The 14,255-nt window shown below is 56.7% G+C and overlaps 4 protein-coding genes across 4 annotated transcripts; 2 read left to right on the forward strand and 2 right to left on the reverse strand.

Moving 5' to 3' along the window:
- Positions 1 to 1,489: 1,489 nt before the first annotated feature.
- BGZ61DRAFT_477388 (uncharacterized protein) lies at positions 1,490 to 3,533 on the forward strand (the record flags this gene model as incomplete). The annotated part of the gene is made up of 2 exons (XM_046248888.1): positions 1,490 to 3,198; positions 3,251 to 3,533. The coding sequence occupies 2 exons, from the start codon at positions 1,490 to 1,492 to the stop codon at positions 3,531 to 3,533; spliced, it is 1,992 nt and encodes a 663-aa protein (XP_046105679.1).
- An 889-nt stretch (positions 3,534 to 4,422) lies between these two features.
- BGZ61DRAFT_350448 (VHS domain-containing protein) lies at positions 4,423 to 6,552 on the reverse strand (the record flags this gene model as incomplete). The annotated part of the gene is made up of 4 exons (XM_046240231.1): positions 4,423 to 4,629; positions 4,689 to 5,191; positions 5,248 to 5,953; positions 6,007 to 6,552. The coding sequence occupies 4 exons, from the start codon at positions 6,550 to 6,552 to the stop codon at positions 4,423 to 4,425; spliced, it is 1,962 nt and encodes a 653-aa protein (XP_046105680.1).
- Positions 6,553 to 9,298: 2,746 nt separating this feature from the next.
- BGZ61DRAFT_276396 (uncharacterized protein) lies at positions 9,299 to 10,372 on the forward strand (the record flags this gene model as incomplete). Its single annotated transcript, XM_046238407.1, has 1 exon — positions 9,299 to 10,372. A coding segment is annotated over one exon (1,074 nt), but the record flags the coding sequence as incomplete, so codon positions are not given.
- A 408-nt stretch (positions 10,373 to 10,780) lies between these two features.
- On the reverse strand, positions 10,781 to 13,994 carry BGZ61DRAFT_477391 (uncharacterized protein; the record flags this gene model as incomplete). The annotated part of the gene is made up of 3 exons (XM_046248889.1): positions 10,781 to 10,932; positions 10,997 to 13,913; positions 13,971 to 13,994. The coding sequence occupies 3 exons, from the start codon at positions 13,992 to 13,994 to the stop codon at positions 10,781 to 10,783; spliced, it is 3,093 nt and encodes a 1,030-aa protein (XP_046105682.1).
- Positions 13,995 to 14,255: the final 261 nt, after the last annotated feature.

Consider the following 14,255-nt stretch of genomic DNA (forward strand, 5'->3'; position numbering starts at 1 on the left):
GCTCGCAGGACCGGGTAGCTACTGTATGTTGCACGTTGCCGCTTGGGGCTCGGAGCTTGGAGCTCAGCGCTCACTACCTATGTCGTGTTGGCCTTGGGAATCCGGCTTCGATTCCGATGTCTGGTGTTTGTAGGTAGTACTCTGATCCTGTCCGTGCTTCTCGGCCACTCTCACACGGTTTCCCTTGGGTTTATCCATTGCCAGCCGACAAAGCCGCTCCCGCTAAACCCGGCTGTCCCCCAATATCTCGCTCTCTCGTCTTGTTGTTGCCATACTCCGGACACTTGACCAACAACCACCCCCCCTCCGCCCGCCCCCCTCCCATCCTCCTTCCCCAATCCGTGCGGCCCATCTGATACCGTATCAACTGTGACCGGCGGCCTGGTCTGAGGCCGCCATGGCGTTGTTGCGTCCTGGTCGTGTACGAAGGTACGAAGTAGTCTCGTTCCCTCCGCCCCTCCTCCTCCCCCTTCCCACTTCCACATCCACATTTGATCCTTGGCTGATGACCTTCCACCCGCCCCAGATGGCCGAGGCCGATGTTTAATTCGCGTTTAATAATAAAATTTCCCATTGCCAGAATGATGCTGGTCCGGCCCCCCTCTCGTTTCCTCGTGCCGGTGTCGTGCGCGCGCAGCAGCATGTAGCAGCACCAGCTTGCTGCTTTGCCTGCTGCTGGCTTGCCCCGTTTTTCTCCTTCCCGCCAGAAAATAAGAAATGTTGTCGTCCCGAAAAAAAACGTAGCCATCCCCATCTCCCATTTCCTTTCCCTTTTCCCTTTTTCCCTCTCCCTCCCAACCCTCCCACCCGCCTTTTTCTTCAACAACCATCGTGCGTAAACTGGCCGCATTTCGTCGAATCCATCAATTCGGCATCCGTTTCGCATCCGAACCATCACTAAATTACCACCGTTCGCTGTGCCCGGAGCTGCAGTGCCTACCGCTGCCCTCGAAAGTGTCCGGCCCCCGCATCCGGGCCGTTTTTTCGCCCTCGCAACCTGCTCGACCGCCGTTGTCGTCGCCTGACGCAGCGTCGTGAGGCTATTCAGAGTCGCAGCTCCACCATTCGCCAGTCCCGCTTTCTGGCCACTCACAGCCCGCCGACGTTCCCGGCCGCGCAGTCCGCCATCCACTCGCCTACTGTACTTGGTACCTGACCAAGGCAATTGTGCAGCGCTGTGTACCTTCCCCAGGTATTGTAATTGCAGCACCGCACCTTCCTTGTCTGCGCCGCGCCCACCAACCGCCAACCACCAATCACTCATCACACATCGCATCGCCCACTCATGCAACATCGAACTCGGGTGTGAATTACTGCCGCCTATCCTGTGCACTGAATCATTCTATTTCTTCTCGCCCGCTGCTCATGAATTCTGTTTCCGCACCCGGCGAGTCATCTCTCACGCGCTAGTCTCCCATCGGACGGAGCATTGGCACCTTCGCGCCTTGGTGCATTAAGGGACCACCCTGGGAGAATTCCCTGCCTCGGTATGACCGCGACTGGCGACACGTCCATGTCGCGATACGACTCATCTGCTGGTGAGCTCTCGTCGCCACCTTCAGGGTCTCTTTCAGAACCAGGCTCTCCGTCGCGGCAACCAGGTAGCCGTACCCGTAACGATATGGAGGAGATTGTCGTCGGCCACGACAACAAGCAGCAAGCCGGCCAGCCGCCGCCGCCGCCAATGCCACCTCAACCTGCTACAGGCCCTCTCAGAAGATATGGCTTGGTCAACAACGAATGGGTGCAGTTGACGGCTGCCGGCGTGCCACGAAAGAAGCCTGGCCGCAAGCCTGGCTCCGTGGTGAAGCCCAAGAACGCTGACGGCTCTGACGCCTCCAAGGCTACCCGCAAACCCCGAAAGTCTCGCGACTCCAATATCCAACCCATCCAACGAAAGCGCAAAATCGCTCTCGCCACCGATACCGACACTGATGTACCTTCAGACTCGAAGAACCTCGCCGCCATTGCCTCGCGTCAGCCGCGTGTCTCGGACGTCTCCAACATGACCGCCTTATCACCCGCCCAACCGCAGCAGCAGCAGCAGCAGCAACATCATCCCCATCAGCCCGATCAGCGCTACTCTCCCAAGATTCCCAAACGCGAACATTATCCGGGGTCGATGCAAAATATATTGAACTCCGACCCTCCTCAGCCACCGCCGCAGTCTTCGCCGCCCACTACCTCTGTCGTCCCCGTGCGCACAAGCGGCCAGAGCTACGATCCTATTCGTGGCAAGATCGACCCCGTCCGCGAATCAATGGTCTCTCACAACCCCTATGGATCTGCTGCTGGTTCTCCCAGAGCTCCAACTCAGATGCCGAACCGCTCCCCCACCATTGCCAGCTTGCTCGAGCCCTCAGCCCCTCCGACTTCGTCACCTAACCATACGCACACCACGTACCAGCCTGCCTCGACCCAGCCTCGATTCCAGCCCCAGGAGCCTTCGCTGCCACCTTCACCTTCCAACCACGCTCGAGGAGTGTCAACTCCAACACCATCATCGCGGTCTCTGGCCCCGGAGGTTGCTAAGAACCCACCCCCGCCTCCACCTCCTGTGCAGCGGCCTGTTATTAAGGAGTCAAATTTTACCACAATCTCCAACGGGCCCATCAAGAAGGTGTCACCTAAGCAGAAGCCTCACACGGGTGTCTCGACTCCCAAGACGGACAACCTAGATGACCTGCAGGAAAGCGAGGGACGATCTATTCTCGACTTTGGGAGGGCCAAACCCGGCGAGGAACTACAAACACCGACCATTGTCCTCACCATTCCAATTCAAGCAGGAGAGACGAACAAGTATGTAAATTTCATGCGTATGGCGGAAGACCGCTATGGATGGGACGCGCTGCATCCCCGCTTGGCCGCCAACCGTGACCGAAAGGCTCGAATTGCCGCTGCCGCTGCTTCTTTGGAGAAGGTCGAGTCTGGTCGTGAATCCGGCGACGAGATGTCGGTGGACTTGTCCGATGCCGAGGGCAGCAACCCCGAAAATGGGGACAATGGTGGCACCAGCGGTCCTGACGCCCAAGCCAAACCGAAGAAGAAGCGCAATTTCAAAGAGGACCAATACGACGTAGACGACGACTTTGTGGATGATTCCGAGCTCCTTTGGGAGGCTCAGGCGGCGGCTAGCCGTGATGGATTCTTTGTTTACTCGGGCCCCTTGGTGCCCGAGGTAGAGAAGCCTGCAGCTGGGTATGTACTTATGGTGTCCGTATCATTTCTTCAAATGCTAACAAAATCGCAGTCACGATGGTCCCGTCAAGCGCGGACGTGGCGGCCGAGGAAGTCGTGGCGGTGGCCGCGGAGCCTCGACCCGAGGCGGAGCTGGATCTGGTCGTGGTGGTGGTCCAGGTTCCCGAGGAGGCTCAATTACCAGAAAACCTCGCATCACCAAGTCCGAAAAGGCCCAACGCGAACGCGAGAAGGCTGAGCGAGAGAGCCTGGCTCAGCTGGCTAAGACCCCCACTCATGGCTATTCGCTCCAGCCGACGACACCCTCATTCGCCGTAAGCGAATTGGGTGCTTAATGGCCGAAACCTAACAACTGAAAGACGCGCCTATCACGATGGTCGCATTGGAACCAGGCACTGGACGGAGAGAGCATGGCGCTCTTATCCTGAAAGCCGACTGGCCGATATTCATGAACGGTCTGAACGGAGCCCTCAAAAAGTTGCAGAGGGCCTCACCTAACCCCCTGTTCCGGCCTTTTCTTCAATTGTGCCTGTCTGCACTCCTTGACGATTCCGTTGCTTTTCTTTCCTTTGTCTTAATTTTCGCATTGTGGAGCATTGCTGGCCAAGCATGGCCTGTTTTCTTTTTTTTGGAGTGTTGGAGAATGGCGCGTGTATTGGGATTTCACATGTACGGGAACCCAGGTTTCGAAATTCCGGCGTTCAGAGGGCAACAGAGGATGACATGACAGGGCAGGACTGGGGAGAAAGACGGACCTCAAAGTCGAAGGGAGAAGTACAATCAGAGGCGGTTCAATGCCCCGGGGTAGAGATGTAGAATAGGAGTTGATGAAATGTGAAGACGACACATGGCTCTCGAAATAAGTTTTCTATGTCTACGTAAACTCGATGATGAGCAAATGTTTGTTCGGGGAGAGATGGGCAAAATTAGGTGCAACTCTTCGTCATGACCACATCCTAGGCTGCTGCTCTGATTGACAAAACCATGTCATCTCCTACTTGCGAAATCATTCCTACAAGTCTACTGCTATTTCATGCCTCCCTACATGTGGTGCAATATGGCTCTTGAAAAATATGACGAGGTGAGATCCCCGTGTATAAACCACCCGCTGGCACGCTTTTCCCCATGTCAGGTCCACGCACTCTTCATTCATGCGGTAAAATAATGTTCTCTTCCTCCTCATGACCACCTTCTCTCTCATCCTATATCATCTCATCTCAGCCCTCATGCAATGCTGAACTCGGGGACGGCACCCATCTCATTGGTCTGCTGGCCGGCGACCTTGTAGGCAGCGCGCCAGCGCAGCTTGGCAGAGTCGACCTTTTGGGCGTGGTTGCCGGCGTGCCAGACCTGGACCCGCTGAGTGATGCCGCGGCTCTGCTTGGGGGCGAGGTCGCGGCCGGTCTGGGCCTGGAGTTGGAGTTCATAGCCCTGGGTGAGAGTTAGCATTCGTGAATGTGTTGGAAGGGGACGGGGATTCTCGCGCTTACCTTTGTGACAGCGAGCTGGAAGTGCAGTTCGCTGATGGGCTGGGCTAGGTTGTTGGTGAAGGCAAAGGAGAGGTCTATGGCGTTGCACCCGGGGAGGGATCGGTTGGCCAGCATTTCGATGTGGAGGTTGGTGTTGCTGACGGTGGTACGGTGTTCTGCGGGCTTGCTAGGAGCCTCCGGAGGCAGCGCCGAGGAGAAATTCCACTCGTCGTCGTCGTTGGCCACGGCGGCGGCGGGCTGAGGCGGAGGAGCAGGCGAGGCCCGCTGCGACATGCTCAGCGGCGACCCGAGGGCCGCGAAAGGATCGGAGGCGGGCTGAGGCGGCGGAGCGTGCACCGACTGCTGGTAGAGAGGGAGTTGAGGCGTAGAGGACTGGGATGGCGGCTGGGAGTTGAAGCCAGCGAACTGGGAGAAGGGAGGAGGAGGCGTTGGCTGGTTGGTGACGGGCCCCTTGGCGGAGTTGTCTTGGGTTACGGAGGAGAGGAGAGCAGGGCCGGGGATGTCTGTGACTGTGGTTAGCATGTCGGTGTGATGGGCATCGGAGACGGGTGAAGCTCACTCTGGTTTGCGCCAAAGCCAAGGGCGATGTTACCGCCTTGGCCAAAGCTGGCCGACTGTCCGCCGATATCGAGCCCAAGGAGGTCGTTCTCGATGCCAGTGGCACCGGGGGGCGCAGGCGAGCTACTTGAGCCAACTCCATTGTTGCCATTGCCGTTGGTGGTTGAGGGCTCGGCATCAAAGTCGATGAGAGACAGCTCGTTGGCAGCACTCGAGGAGCCTGCGGCAGCCGAGGAAGACGGCGGAGGAGCACCAGCCGCAATCTTGGCGGCAGCTTCGACATCGCCCTTCTTCATAAGCTTATACCGCTCGACGGTCCGGTGTATGCTGTCGTTGATCTCCAAGAGCTTCGCCACGGCGTCGTGGTCGTCCGATTCCTCCTCGCACATCTTCTGGATCTTGGGGTGGGCGCTCTGCAGGGCCGCGGCCAGCTCGCTGAAGACGTCGCCATCTTGCATGGTATCGCCCTGCTGGAAAGCCTCCAGCCTCTCCTCCAACAGGCGTGCCTTAGCCTGAATCTTGCCGACATCCTCGGCGGCCTTTGCGCGGTAATCCGTCTTGGATCGGGTATCGTAGCCAGCCATGATCTTCATGAGGCGATTGGCCTCTTGCAGGTCCTCGGGGGTTCCGCGTCGGATGAGTTCTTGGAGCTTGGCGGACTGGGCTTCGCGCTCTTCCTCCTCCATTTCTTCGGCCGATTTCAGATTCTTAACGCAATCGAGTCAGTAGGGGGCGGTGTCGACAAGTTTAGCACACTTACATCGCTGGGGTTCAAAACGGCGGCATCCTCAGTGCGCACCTCTGGGAAGACATAGCCCTTGTAGCTCAAGAGGCGATGCATGTCCCGGATGAAGCCCAGATCCTCCTTGTACCTGCTGGTATCGCATATCGTCCCCCGCCACTCCTCGATGGCCTCGAGGATCTTTGCTTGGACGCGGGTGGCGCGAATGGGCGGGCGTTCGGGGAACCTCCTGACGAGCTCGTTGAGGAACTCCTTGGTGCTGATTTGCAGGTGGAAGGGATAGCCGCAGTTTTTGACGCAGATGTCGAGGAGGTTGAGGGCGAGGAGGGCGACGTTGGGGTTGCGGTGGTTGATGTAGCTGACGATGGCGGTGGCGGCCTCGCGCGGGGCGCTGCCCTTCTTGGAGTTAATGAGGTCGGAGATCTCGAGGTTGAGGGCCAAGTTGGGCTCGAAGTTCTCGGGACTGCAGGCGGCCTGGATGAAGCGTTGAAGCTGAGACGGCGTGCGGCCGCCAAACTCACCCCAGCGGTCGCGGGCGGCGGCGCGGGCGGCTGCGGCTTCCATGGTGGTGGGAGGGGATGTGATGTGATGCCTGCGGGAGACGCGCGGTGGGAGAGAGGCGAGGCGAGGAGACGTGGGGGGATGCGACGCGACGAGAGACTCGGATGGTCGACGATGTGAAGCAATCACCGTCGAGCTGGCGGAGAGCTGGCAGAGTTGACAGCTGGAGAGCGAGCGAGCGGGGCCGATAGACAGGGGGCCACTGGCACAGGTGGAGGCGGAGCTCGAGGGAGAGGCCGAGATGAAGATTACGTCGACGACATGGGGCAGACGAAACGACCTGGAAGACCCCGGAAGAAAGAAATCCCCACTAACAGCGTGCGAGCTGCAATGGCGCTGTCGAGTCGTGAGAGGCGTGAGAGAGGCCAGCAAGTAAAGTAGCGTGGTGGAGGTGATGGTGTTGGTGACGGTGTCGTAGTTCCTGAGTAACGCCCGGTTAGGCTTAGCGGCTCTGCCCCTCCAGCGAGTGCACTGACTAAGCCAGAAAGACTGCTGGGAATCTGTATATTCATAGGTCGCCGTCTAGAACATGGGTTTGCTTGTGTACTTAATAAGTTGCTAATACAAACAATAAGCGATTTACAGTCGTTGTTCCTGTTCCTTTCTCCAAAAAACTGCCATATTCTTAGCCGCCTTCTGGCCCAACGCTCTGACACCACAACCTCGTATTGACTGAAGCCTGCGCAGGCAGCTGCATAACTGGGCAGCCTGGATTAACAACTGACATAAGCCTCTAATCAGTTGAACACTCGATACATCCTCAGTCATTCACTCTAGAACTGTACCTCCCCGTTTCTGTCAAGTTCGTCGACGCCATAGAAAACAATAGCAATTTATATCCGTAAACATTGATTATGAGGCAACTTTTCTGTATTGCCAAGTCCAACCCAGAATTAAGTGCGCCTGTAGCTACGGCGTCGGCTACCGTCCCCTCGTCCGGCCTCACCTTTGTCGACAACTCCCAGGGAGCTTCCGCTGCTGCTACCGAACTCTCCACCGTTTCCGAACGCACCCTTGAAAATATCCATCTTAGTGGCAAGACCCTTTTGTGGAATGAGCGATGTGACCACGTACACGGTTAGGTGATGTGAACGCCAAGCTAAAACATTTGCTCCACCGGCTGGACAACGAGGCGTGCAAATACAGCAACTCGCATGTAAATGAAAAGGGGGCATGCGCCGATTGGGAATGGTAAACAGCAACCTGTTGCCTAACTTCCTCCACTTCGAGGTTAACCTTTTAGTTGGTATCTATTGCTTGGAAGTGTGCCCACAGTACATACAACTCGGCGAAAGGTATTGTCGACAGCACGGAGTATACAATTCAGAGCGATCATATTGCGGTCCCGTCGCTTAGAGGGAGTGTCAAGGCTTGGACGTCGACCATTTTCACGCCGGCAGCGGGCTCGGCCACCTCACGCGAATTTCTCCCCGTCCTTGTCATATCCGGGGAAGCGCAAGCAAGCTGGGCCATGTAGTGAATGGAAACGAGCGTCCCAAAGCTGCAAGTCACTTCATCGTATGTGGTTGATATTGGGGCCTCGAATGGCCTGCCTCTCCTAACACCAACATCAAGCTCCTAGTCTGGCGTGTGATTCGGAGCTCCTCACCCGCTGGCTTCCTCAGCAGTACCGAGGCTCTAGATAAAAATGTCCCACTGAAAAATCCAGCAATATGTCAAAGCTGACGGCCATAGGAAGAGGCATGTGTTGTTTACTGAACACTCAGCCGGCGGAGCTGTGGCTTCCCTCCTCTACCTTCGCTATATCTTAAATATAGGTTTAGGTCTGCTTGAACATAAGTCTGCTGACAAACTTTAACGCGATTGGGTTGGGATTTCTTGCATTGATGTTGGTTCGCCCCGTCCGTCACGGTGCTCATCGATCTGACGATATTCCAAACGTCCAGCGAGGCTACTATCGCCCTGAGTATTACCAACAAGTTTGACTTGGTTAGTCGCGACGATAGGTTGTACATCATGTCACTAGCAAATCTTGCGGCTTTGGCGGAGCCCAACGGGATGCGAAACAAGGGAAATCTTGCGCAGCCGACTTGCGGATCATCAAGACTAGTTCCGTCTGTGTGTCGAAGGCAAAGGGCTGCATGGGCATGAATGATTTGGTCCATGCCGACTTGACCAAACCTCGCAGGAAGATGTTCAAGAGTGAATCGACTGCCGGAGACCGAGAAACGAGGGGTCTGATGCAGCACAGGCAAGATGGTGACGAAGTTGAGCTGGAGAGCTTGAGCAGGTTGTCGGTGACACTGCAGGTGGTCTGGACTATTCGTGATGGAGTGATTGGAGTTTCTATTATTCTAGAGTTTCTGGATAATAAGTACTGGTTAAAGAGAGTAAGACTCGATAAGAAGAATAGCTCTAGAGTTGCAACTTGCATCTCCTTGTTCATCAGTCTCTCTCCAGGTTGTGGCGCGTCTCCCCACACCTGAGCCACAGAGTTGTGCCCCTCCATTCAACCCCGCCACTCCGCTATTATCGCCCTTATCGGTCCAACATTCTTCTTCCATAAAAAATCCCCCACCATACAACACACCACCATCGCCTTTTTAGGTTCTCGAGCGCGCACCAACCAACGACTTGCTCGATCCGATACAACCTGTAGCTGAAAGTCGCAATGGTCCGCCACAAGAAAGACTTCAAGGGCAAGCGCGGCGGCAGCGGCGGCTACGGGCCCCCGCGAAACCGAGGACCCCGCGATGGCGATGATGATGAGTCCGGCTCGGCGCGACGACGCCCGGCCTTCAAGGCGGCTTGCTGGGATCTCGGCCATTGCGACCCGAAGCGATGCTCTGGAAAGAAGCTGATCAGGCTCGGCATGATGCGCGACCTGCACCTCGGCCAGCGCCATAACGGCGTCATCATCACGCCCAACGGCAAGATCGTCGTTTCGCCCGCCGACCGCGACCTCATGGACCAGTTCGGTGCCGCCGTCGTCGAGTGCTCGTGGGCCCGCACCCAAGAAATCCAATGGAATAAAGTTGGCGGCAAGTGTGAGCGCCTGCTGCCGTACCTGGTCGCTGCAAACTCCGTCAACTATGGCAAGCCGTGGCGTCTCAATTGCGTCGAAGCCCTTGCCGCTGCCTTTTACATCTGTGGCCACGCGGACTGGGCCGAGCAGATCCTCGAGCCCTTCTCATACGGCGCTTCGTTCCTCGAAATCAACTCCACCATTCTCAAGCGCTACGCCGCATGCGCCGACGCTGCCGAAATCAAGAAGACGGAGGAGGAGTGGATGGAGCAGCTGGAGAGGGAGTACGCCGAGAGTCGAGAGGAGGGCAACGACGACATGTGGACTAGCGGAAACACAAACCGAAGGCGAATGGACGACTCCGATGACGACGAAGACGATGACGAAGATGACGAAGACGACTCGAACAACGATGATAAGAGCATAGACGGCATATATCTGGGCAAGAAACCCCCGAAGGCCGCCAAACCAGCCGACTCAGACGACGAACAAGACAAAGACCCATACCCAATATCCGACGACTCAGACGACGACGCCGCCATGGCTGAAATCCGCCGCAAAGTCCTCGCCTCAAAGGCCTTCTCCAACCCCGCCGCCGAAGAGTCGCGCAAGAAGCCCGCTACCATCCCCAATCCCCAGCAGTTCAAGCCCACCTCCGATGTCGAACCCGACTCAGACAATGGCGACTCGGACGACGATGATGACGAGTTTGACAACATCATCTCTGCCACCCCCGTCACCGACCGCATCGGGCTCGCTAAGTTGGACAAGGAGCGCGAGCGCGCCGCCATCACCACCAAGACCTTTTCGTCCAGCTTTACGTCAGCGCCGGGGAGGGGATGATGTTGGAGAGGTAGGTGAAAATTGAATCTAGATTGGGCCTTTTCAGGACTTGAAGAAGAGTTCAAAGAACCACATTTATTCGTTTCCGGGTGAAGTAACATGTAGTATTGTCCTGAAGCAAGTGTGTCCGCCAATCTCTTTGTAATTCATCCTAGCAAAGACCGCAGGGCTCTAGGAATACATATTGTACTAGCATTGAGATTGGTTCTTATAATCTGCACCATATCAACTTTTGAGCTGATATTGTCCTCCCATCGTAGCCTATAAATACACCTTTGTCTTTTAGTACAGTTCATATATGACCGGCACACGGCGAAATCAGCCGGTCTCATATTACCCGACCCGCTGACCACCATGATTCTTCCACATGCTTTTCGTACACTTTCATCCTTCTTGTTGTTTTTACAAGTGTCGTTTCTCCTTGATTTCTTCGTATGTCTGGATTTGATCGTCGACCTGTACATCCTGGAAGTCCTCGAAGCCGATACCGCACTCGGAGCCCTTGCCCATCTCCATGACGTCCTTTTTGACGTGCTTGAGGGTGTTGATTTTGCCTAAAAGGGGTACAAGTTAGCAAGAGGGTTCTAGACAGGGGTAGACTTGATCGGATAGACTTACCATCGTAAATGACCTTGCCGCGCCGGAGCACCTTGACCGTAGACGTCCGCTTGATGGCGCCGTTGCGGATCTTGCAGCCAGCAATGTTTTGGCTGACACGCTTCTTGAGGTTGATGGCAAAGACCTGCAAGATGTCTGCCTCGCCGAGGACGCGGTGGGTAATGGTATGCGGCAGGAGGTCTGATAGGGCGTCCTTGACCTCGTCGGCGACGTGGTAGATGACGCTGTGATCGATGATGCGCACCTTGTTCTCGTCAGCGCGCTGGCGGATGTGCGGCGCGATGGCGTTGTTGAAGTTGACAATGATGCTCTTGGATGTCGCCGCGTGGTCGACGTCGTACTCGGAGATGGGACCGACCGACGACCGCAAGACCTTCGTCTGCACCTCGTGGTTACCAATCTCCTGGACGGTGCCGCACACGGCCTCAGCCGAACCTGCCACGTCGGCCTTGACGATGATGTTCTGGAGGATGACGCCGGGCTCGGCGTCTTCGACGGGGGCTTCGACGCCGTTCGCCTCCGCGGCCGCGGCAGCCTCATCAGCAGCAGCCTTCTCACGTATACGCTGCTCGTGCTCAGCAAGCTGGGCAGAGCTCTCGAGTCGCTCCGCCATTTCTTGCCGATACTCGATGGCCGTCTTGGCCTTGCCCTCGTCAGGCGACTGGAGTATCTGTTCTCCGGCCTCGGGCAGATCGCGCCAGCCCAGGACCTCGACTGGCGTTCCGGGAGGTGCCTCGGCAATCTCGACTCCAGCTTCATTGCGGAGGACTCGGATCTTGGCCCAAGTCTTGCCCGCAACGATGTAGTCGCCCAGTCGAAGTGTTCCTCGCTTGACGAGCACCGACGCGGACTTGCCAACCTGCTTGATGCTAGACTCGAGAACCCATCCTTCGGCCATGCCGTCACTCTCGGCGCGGACATCGAGGATTTCAGAAAGAGTGACAATGTTCTCCTCGAGGTCTTCCATGCCCTGACCAGTCTTACCACTCACACAGACGACTTGGACATCGCCTCCATAATCTTCAATCTCGACACCGTGGCGAGCAAGATCGGCCTTGACCTGCTCGACCCGAGCGTCTTCCTTGTCAACCTTGTTGATCGCCACAATGATGGGGACCTTTGCCGACGTGGCATGCTTCAACGCCTCAATGGTCTGGGGCATGACACTGTCGTCGGCAGCCACCACCAGGACAACGATATCAGTCACGTTGGCACCTCGCTGACGCATGGACAAGAAGGCGGCGTGACCGGGAGTGTCGAGGAAGGTGATTTGCTTCCCGGACGACATGTTGACGACGAACGCGCCGATGTGCTGAGTAATGCCGCCATGTTCGCCGGCGGCGACTGATGACTTCCTTAGCCAGTCGAGAAGAGTGGTTTTTCCGTGATCGACGTGGCCCATGATGGTGACGACGGGTGGACGAGCGGGGAGCGTCGAGGGATCCTCTGGAACAGGTCGAGGTCTAAGGTCTCGTTTGGAGCCTGTATCGATGGTCGGCTCAAGTCCATACTCCATTGCAACCAGGCCAGCTGTGTCTCCAGTCATGATGGTATCTTCGGTAATGTCCTCAAAGCCCATCTGTTCCAGGTCGCGCAAGAAATGAGAGACCCGAAGCTTAAGAGCACCCGCCAGGTTGGACACGCTGATGTACTCCGGGAGGAAGATCTGGACTGCTTGTGCCTCCACTTGCTCTCCAGCGCGTCTCTTCGCGTCCTTCTCGGCCTTTCGTTGCTGTCTCGCCTCCCATTTCTTGATCGCCTCATCGTCCCAATCCTCGTCATCTTCCTCTTGCCGACGGCGGTTGCTCTGGCGCTTGTCCTTCTTGCCGCCCCGTCTGAATTGATCCTCCTCTTCTACTTCAAATCTTGATTTCCGTCTTGGCTGCTCCATGGATTGGTCCTGATTTCCATCAGACCAGGGAGTGAATTGCTTCGACGAAGCCTCATAGGCCCCGAGCTTGGCCTGGCCCTGTGCCGTTGAGGCACCAGTGGTCTGGTTGCCGTTCCTCTTGCCACGGAAGCCACTGACCCTGTTTTCGAGGGCATCCCAAAAGTCGTCCTCGCCGTTGGTCGAACTTTCGGCAACCTTAGAGGACTCCTTTCGTGATGCCCGCTTGAGTTGGCCCCAGACTTCGGACCCGTCGCCACTTTTGGCTGTGGTGGGTTTACCTCGAGAGGCAGCCTTGTGCTTGGCCCCCTGCTTCGGGGCCGGAACTGACGTGTCTATCTTTCGGGCGCTGAATGCGCCCCAGGAAACTTGTGATGATATAGACGGGACTTGGGAGTTTTGAGCTGGGGCGGAATCATTGCGAGACCACGATGACGGCGTCGCCACCGGGCCTGGGTTGCGGTCGATCTTGAACGCCTCAGCAAGCAACGAACTTGACAGTGGGCCTGGCTGTGACTTGGGCGCATCAGCTTCAAGCTGGTCCTCATTATTCTTCCCTCGATTGGATCGCTTGTTCTTGTTCTTCTTCGAGGATGCGCGGGTCGAATTATCGTTGGGAGCATCGGCATTGTTCGAGGGCTTCGGCTTGGGAGGGCTGAGACCCATCTTTTTTCGAGCCTCCCGCTCGTGAGGAAGAAGCGCATCGGGAGTAGGTTTGCTGCTCGGGGCCGCGGGGGCGTTGTTGGCAAAGGAGCCGAAAGATCCCAACCCAGTTCCAAACCCGCCTCCCCCTCCCGGGAACCCTCCCGGTCTAGTTGAGCTTCCATTATCGCCCGGTCCACGCAGCAGTGAGCTCGTCGACAGAGCGCGCGCGCCAAATGACTGCGGCCCGACGAGTTTTAACCGTGCCGAGACCCCTAGAGACGTTGTCGAGCCTGCGGCGGTCGAAAAGTGGCGATCTCTGAGCTGTCCCTCCCTCGGCGAGAGCTTGTGTCGGCAGAAAGCGCATACATAGGAATTGCAGCGCTCCTACAACCGGGGTTAATCAATGGCAAGTGAAGAGCCGCCGAAGAGGAATCAACCAACCTGTAATACGCGAGCTCTCAACATTGCCGCGATGACGGATTATCAGACCTAGAACCAGCGTCTGACATGGAGCCAATGGTCGTTACAATGCTCGGTTTCGGCAGCACTTATGATCTGTGGAGTCGAGCATTTTCGAGCCGCCACAGAGAGCTCTCGGAGCCGGGATTGTCCGCCACAGCCGGGAGCGAATGGCAGGTGTGGCTTATTCAATGTGGGAGGGAATGCAATGCGCCACAGTGACACAACTTGCGGTTTTCATGATGAAAGAGAATAAGTCAAGGTTAA

Source organism: Ilyonectria robusta (assembly GCF_021365365.1).
Source record: "Ilyonectria robusta strain PMI_751 chromosome Unknown BGZ61scaffold_8, whole genome shotgun sequence".
In the NCBI taxonomy this organism is placed as follows: Eukaryota; Fungi; Ascomycota; class Sordariomycetes; order Hypocreales; family Nectriaceae; genus Ilyonectria; species Ilyonectria robusta.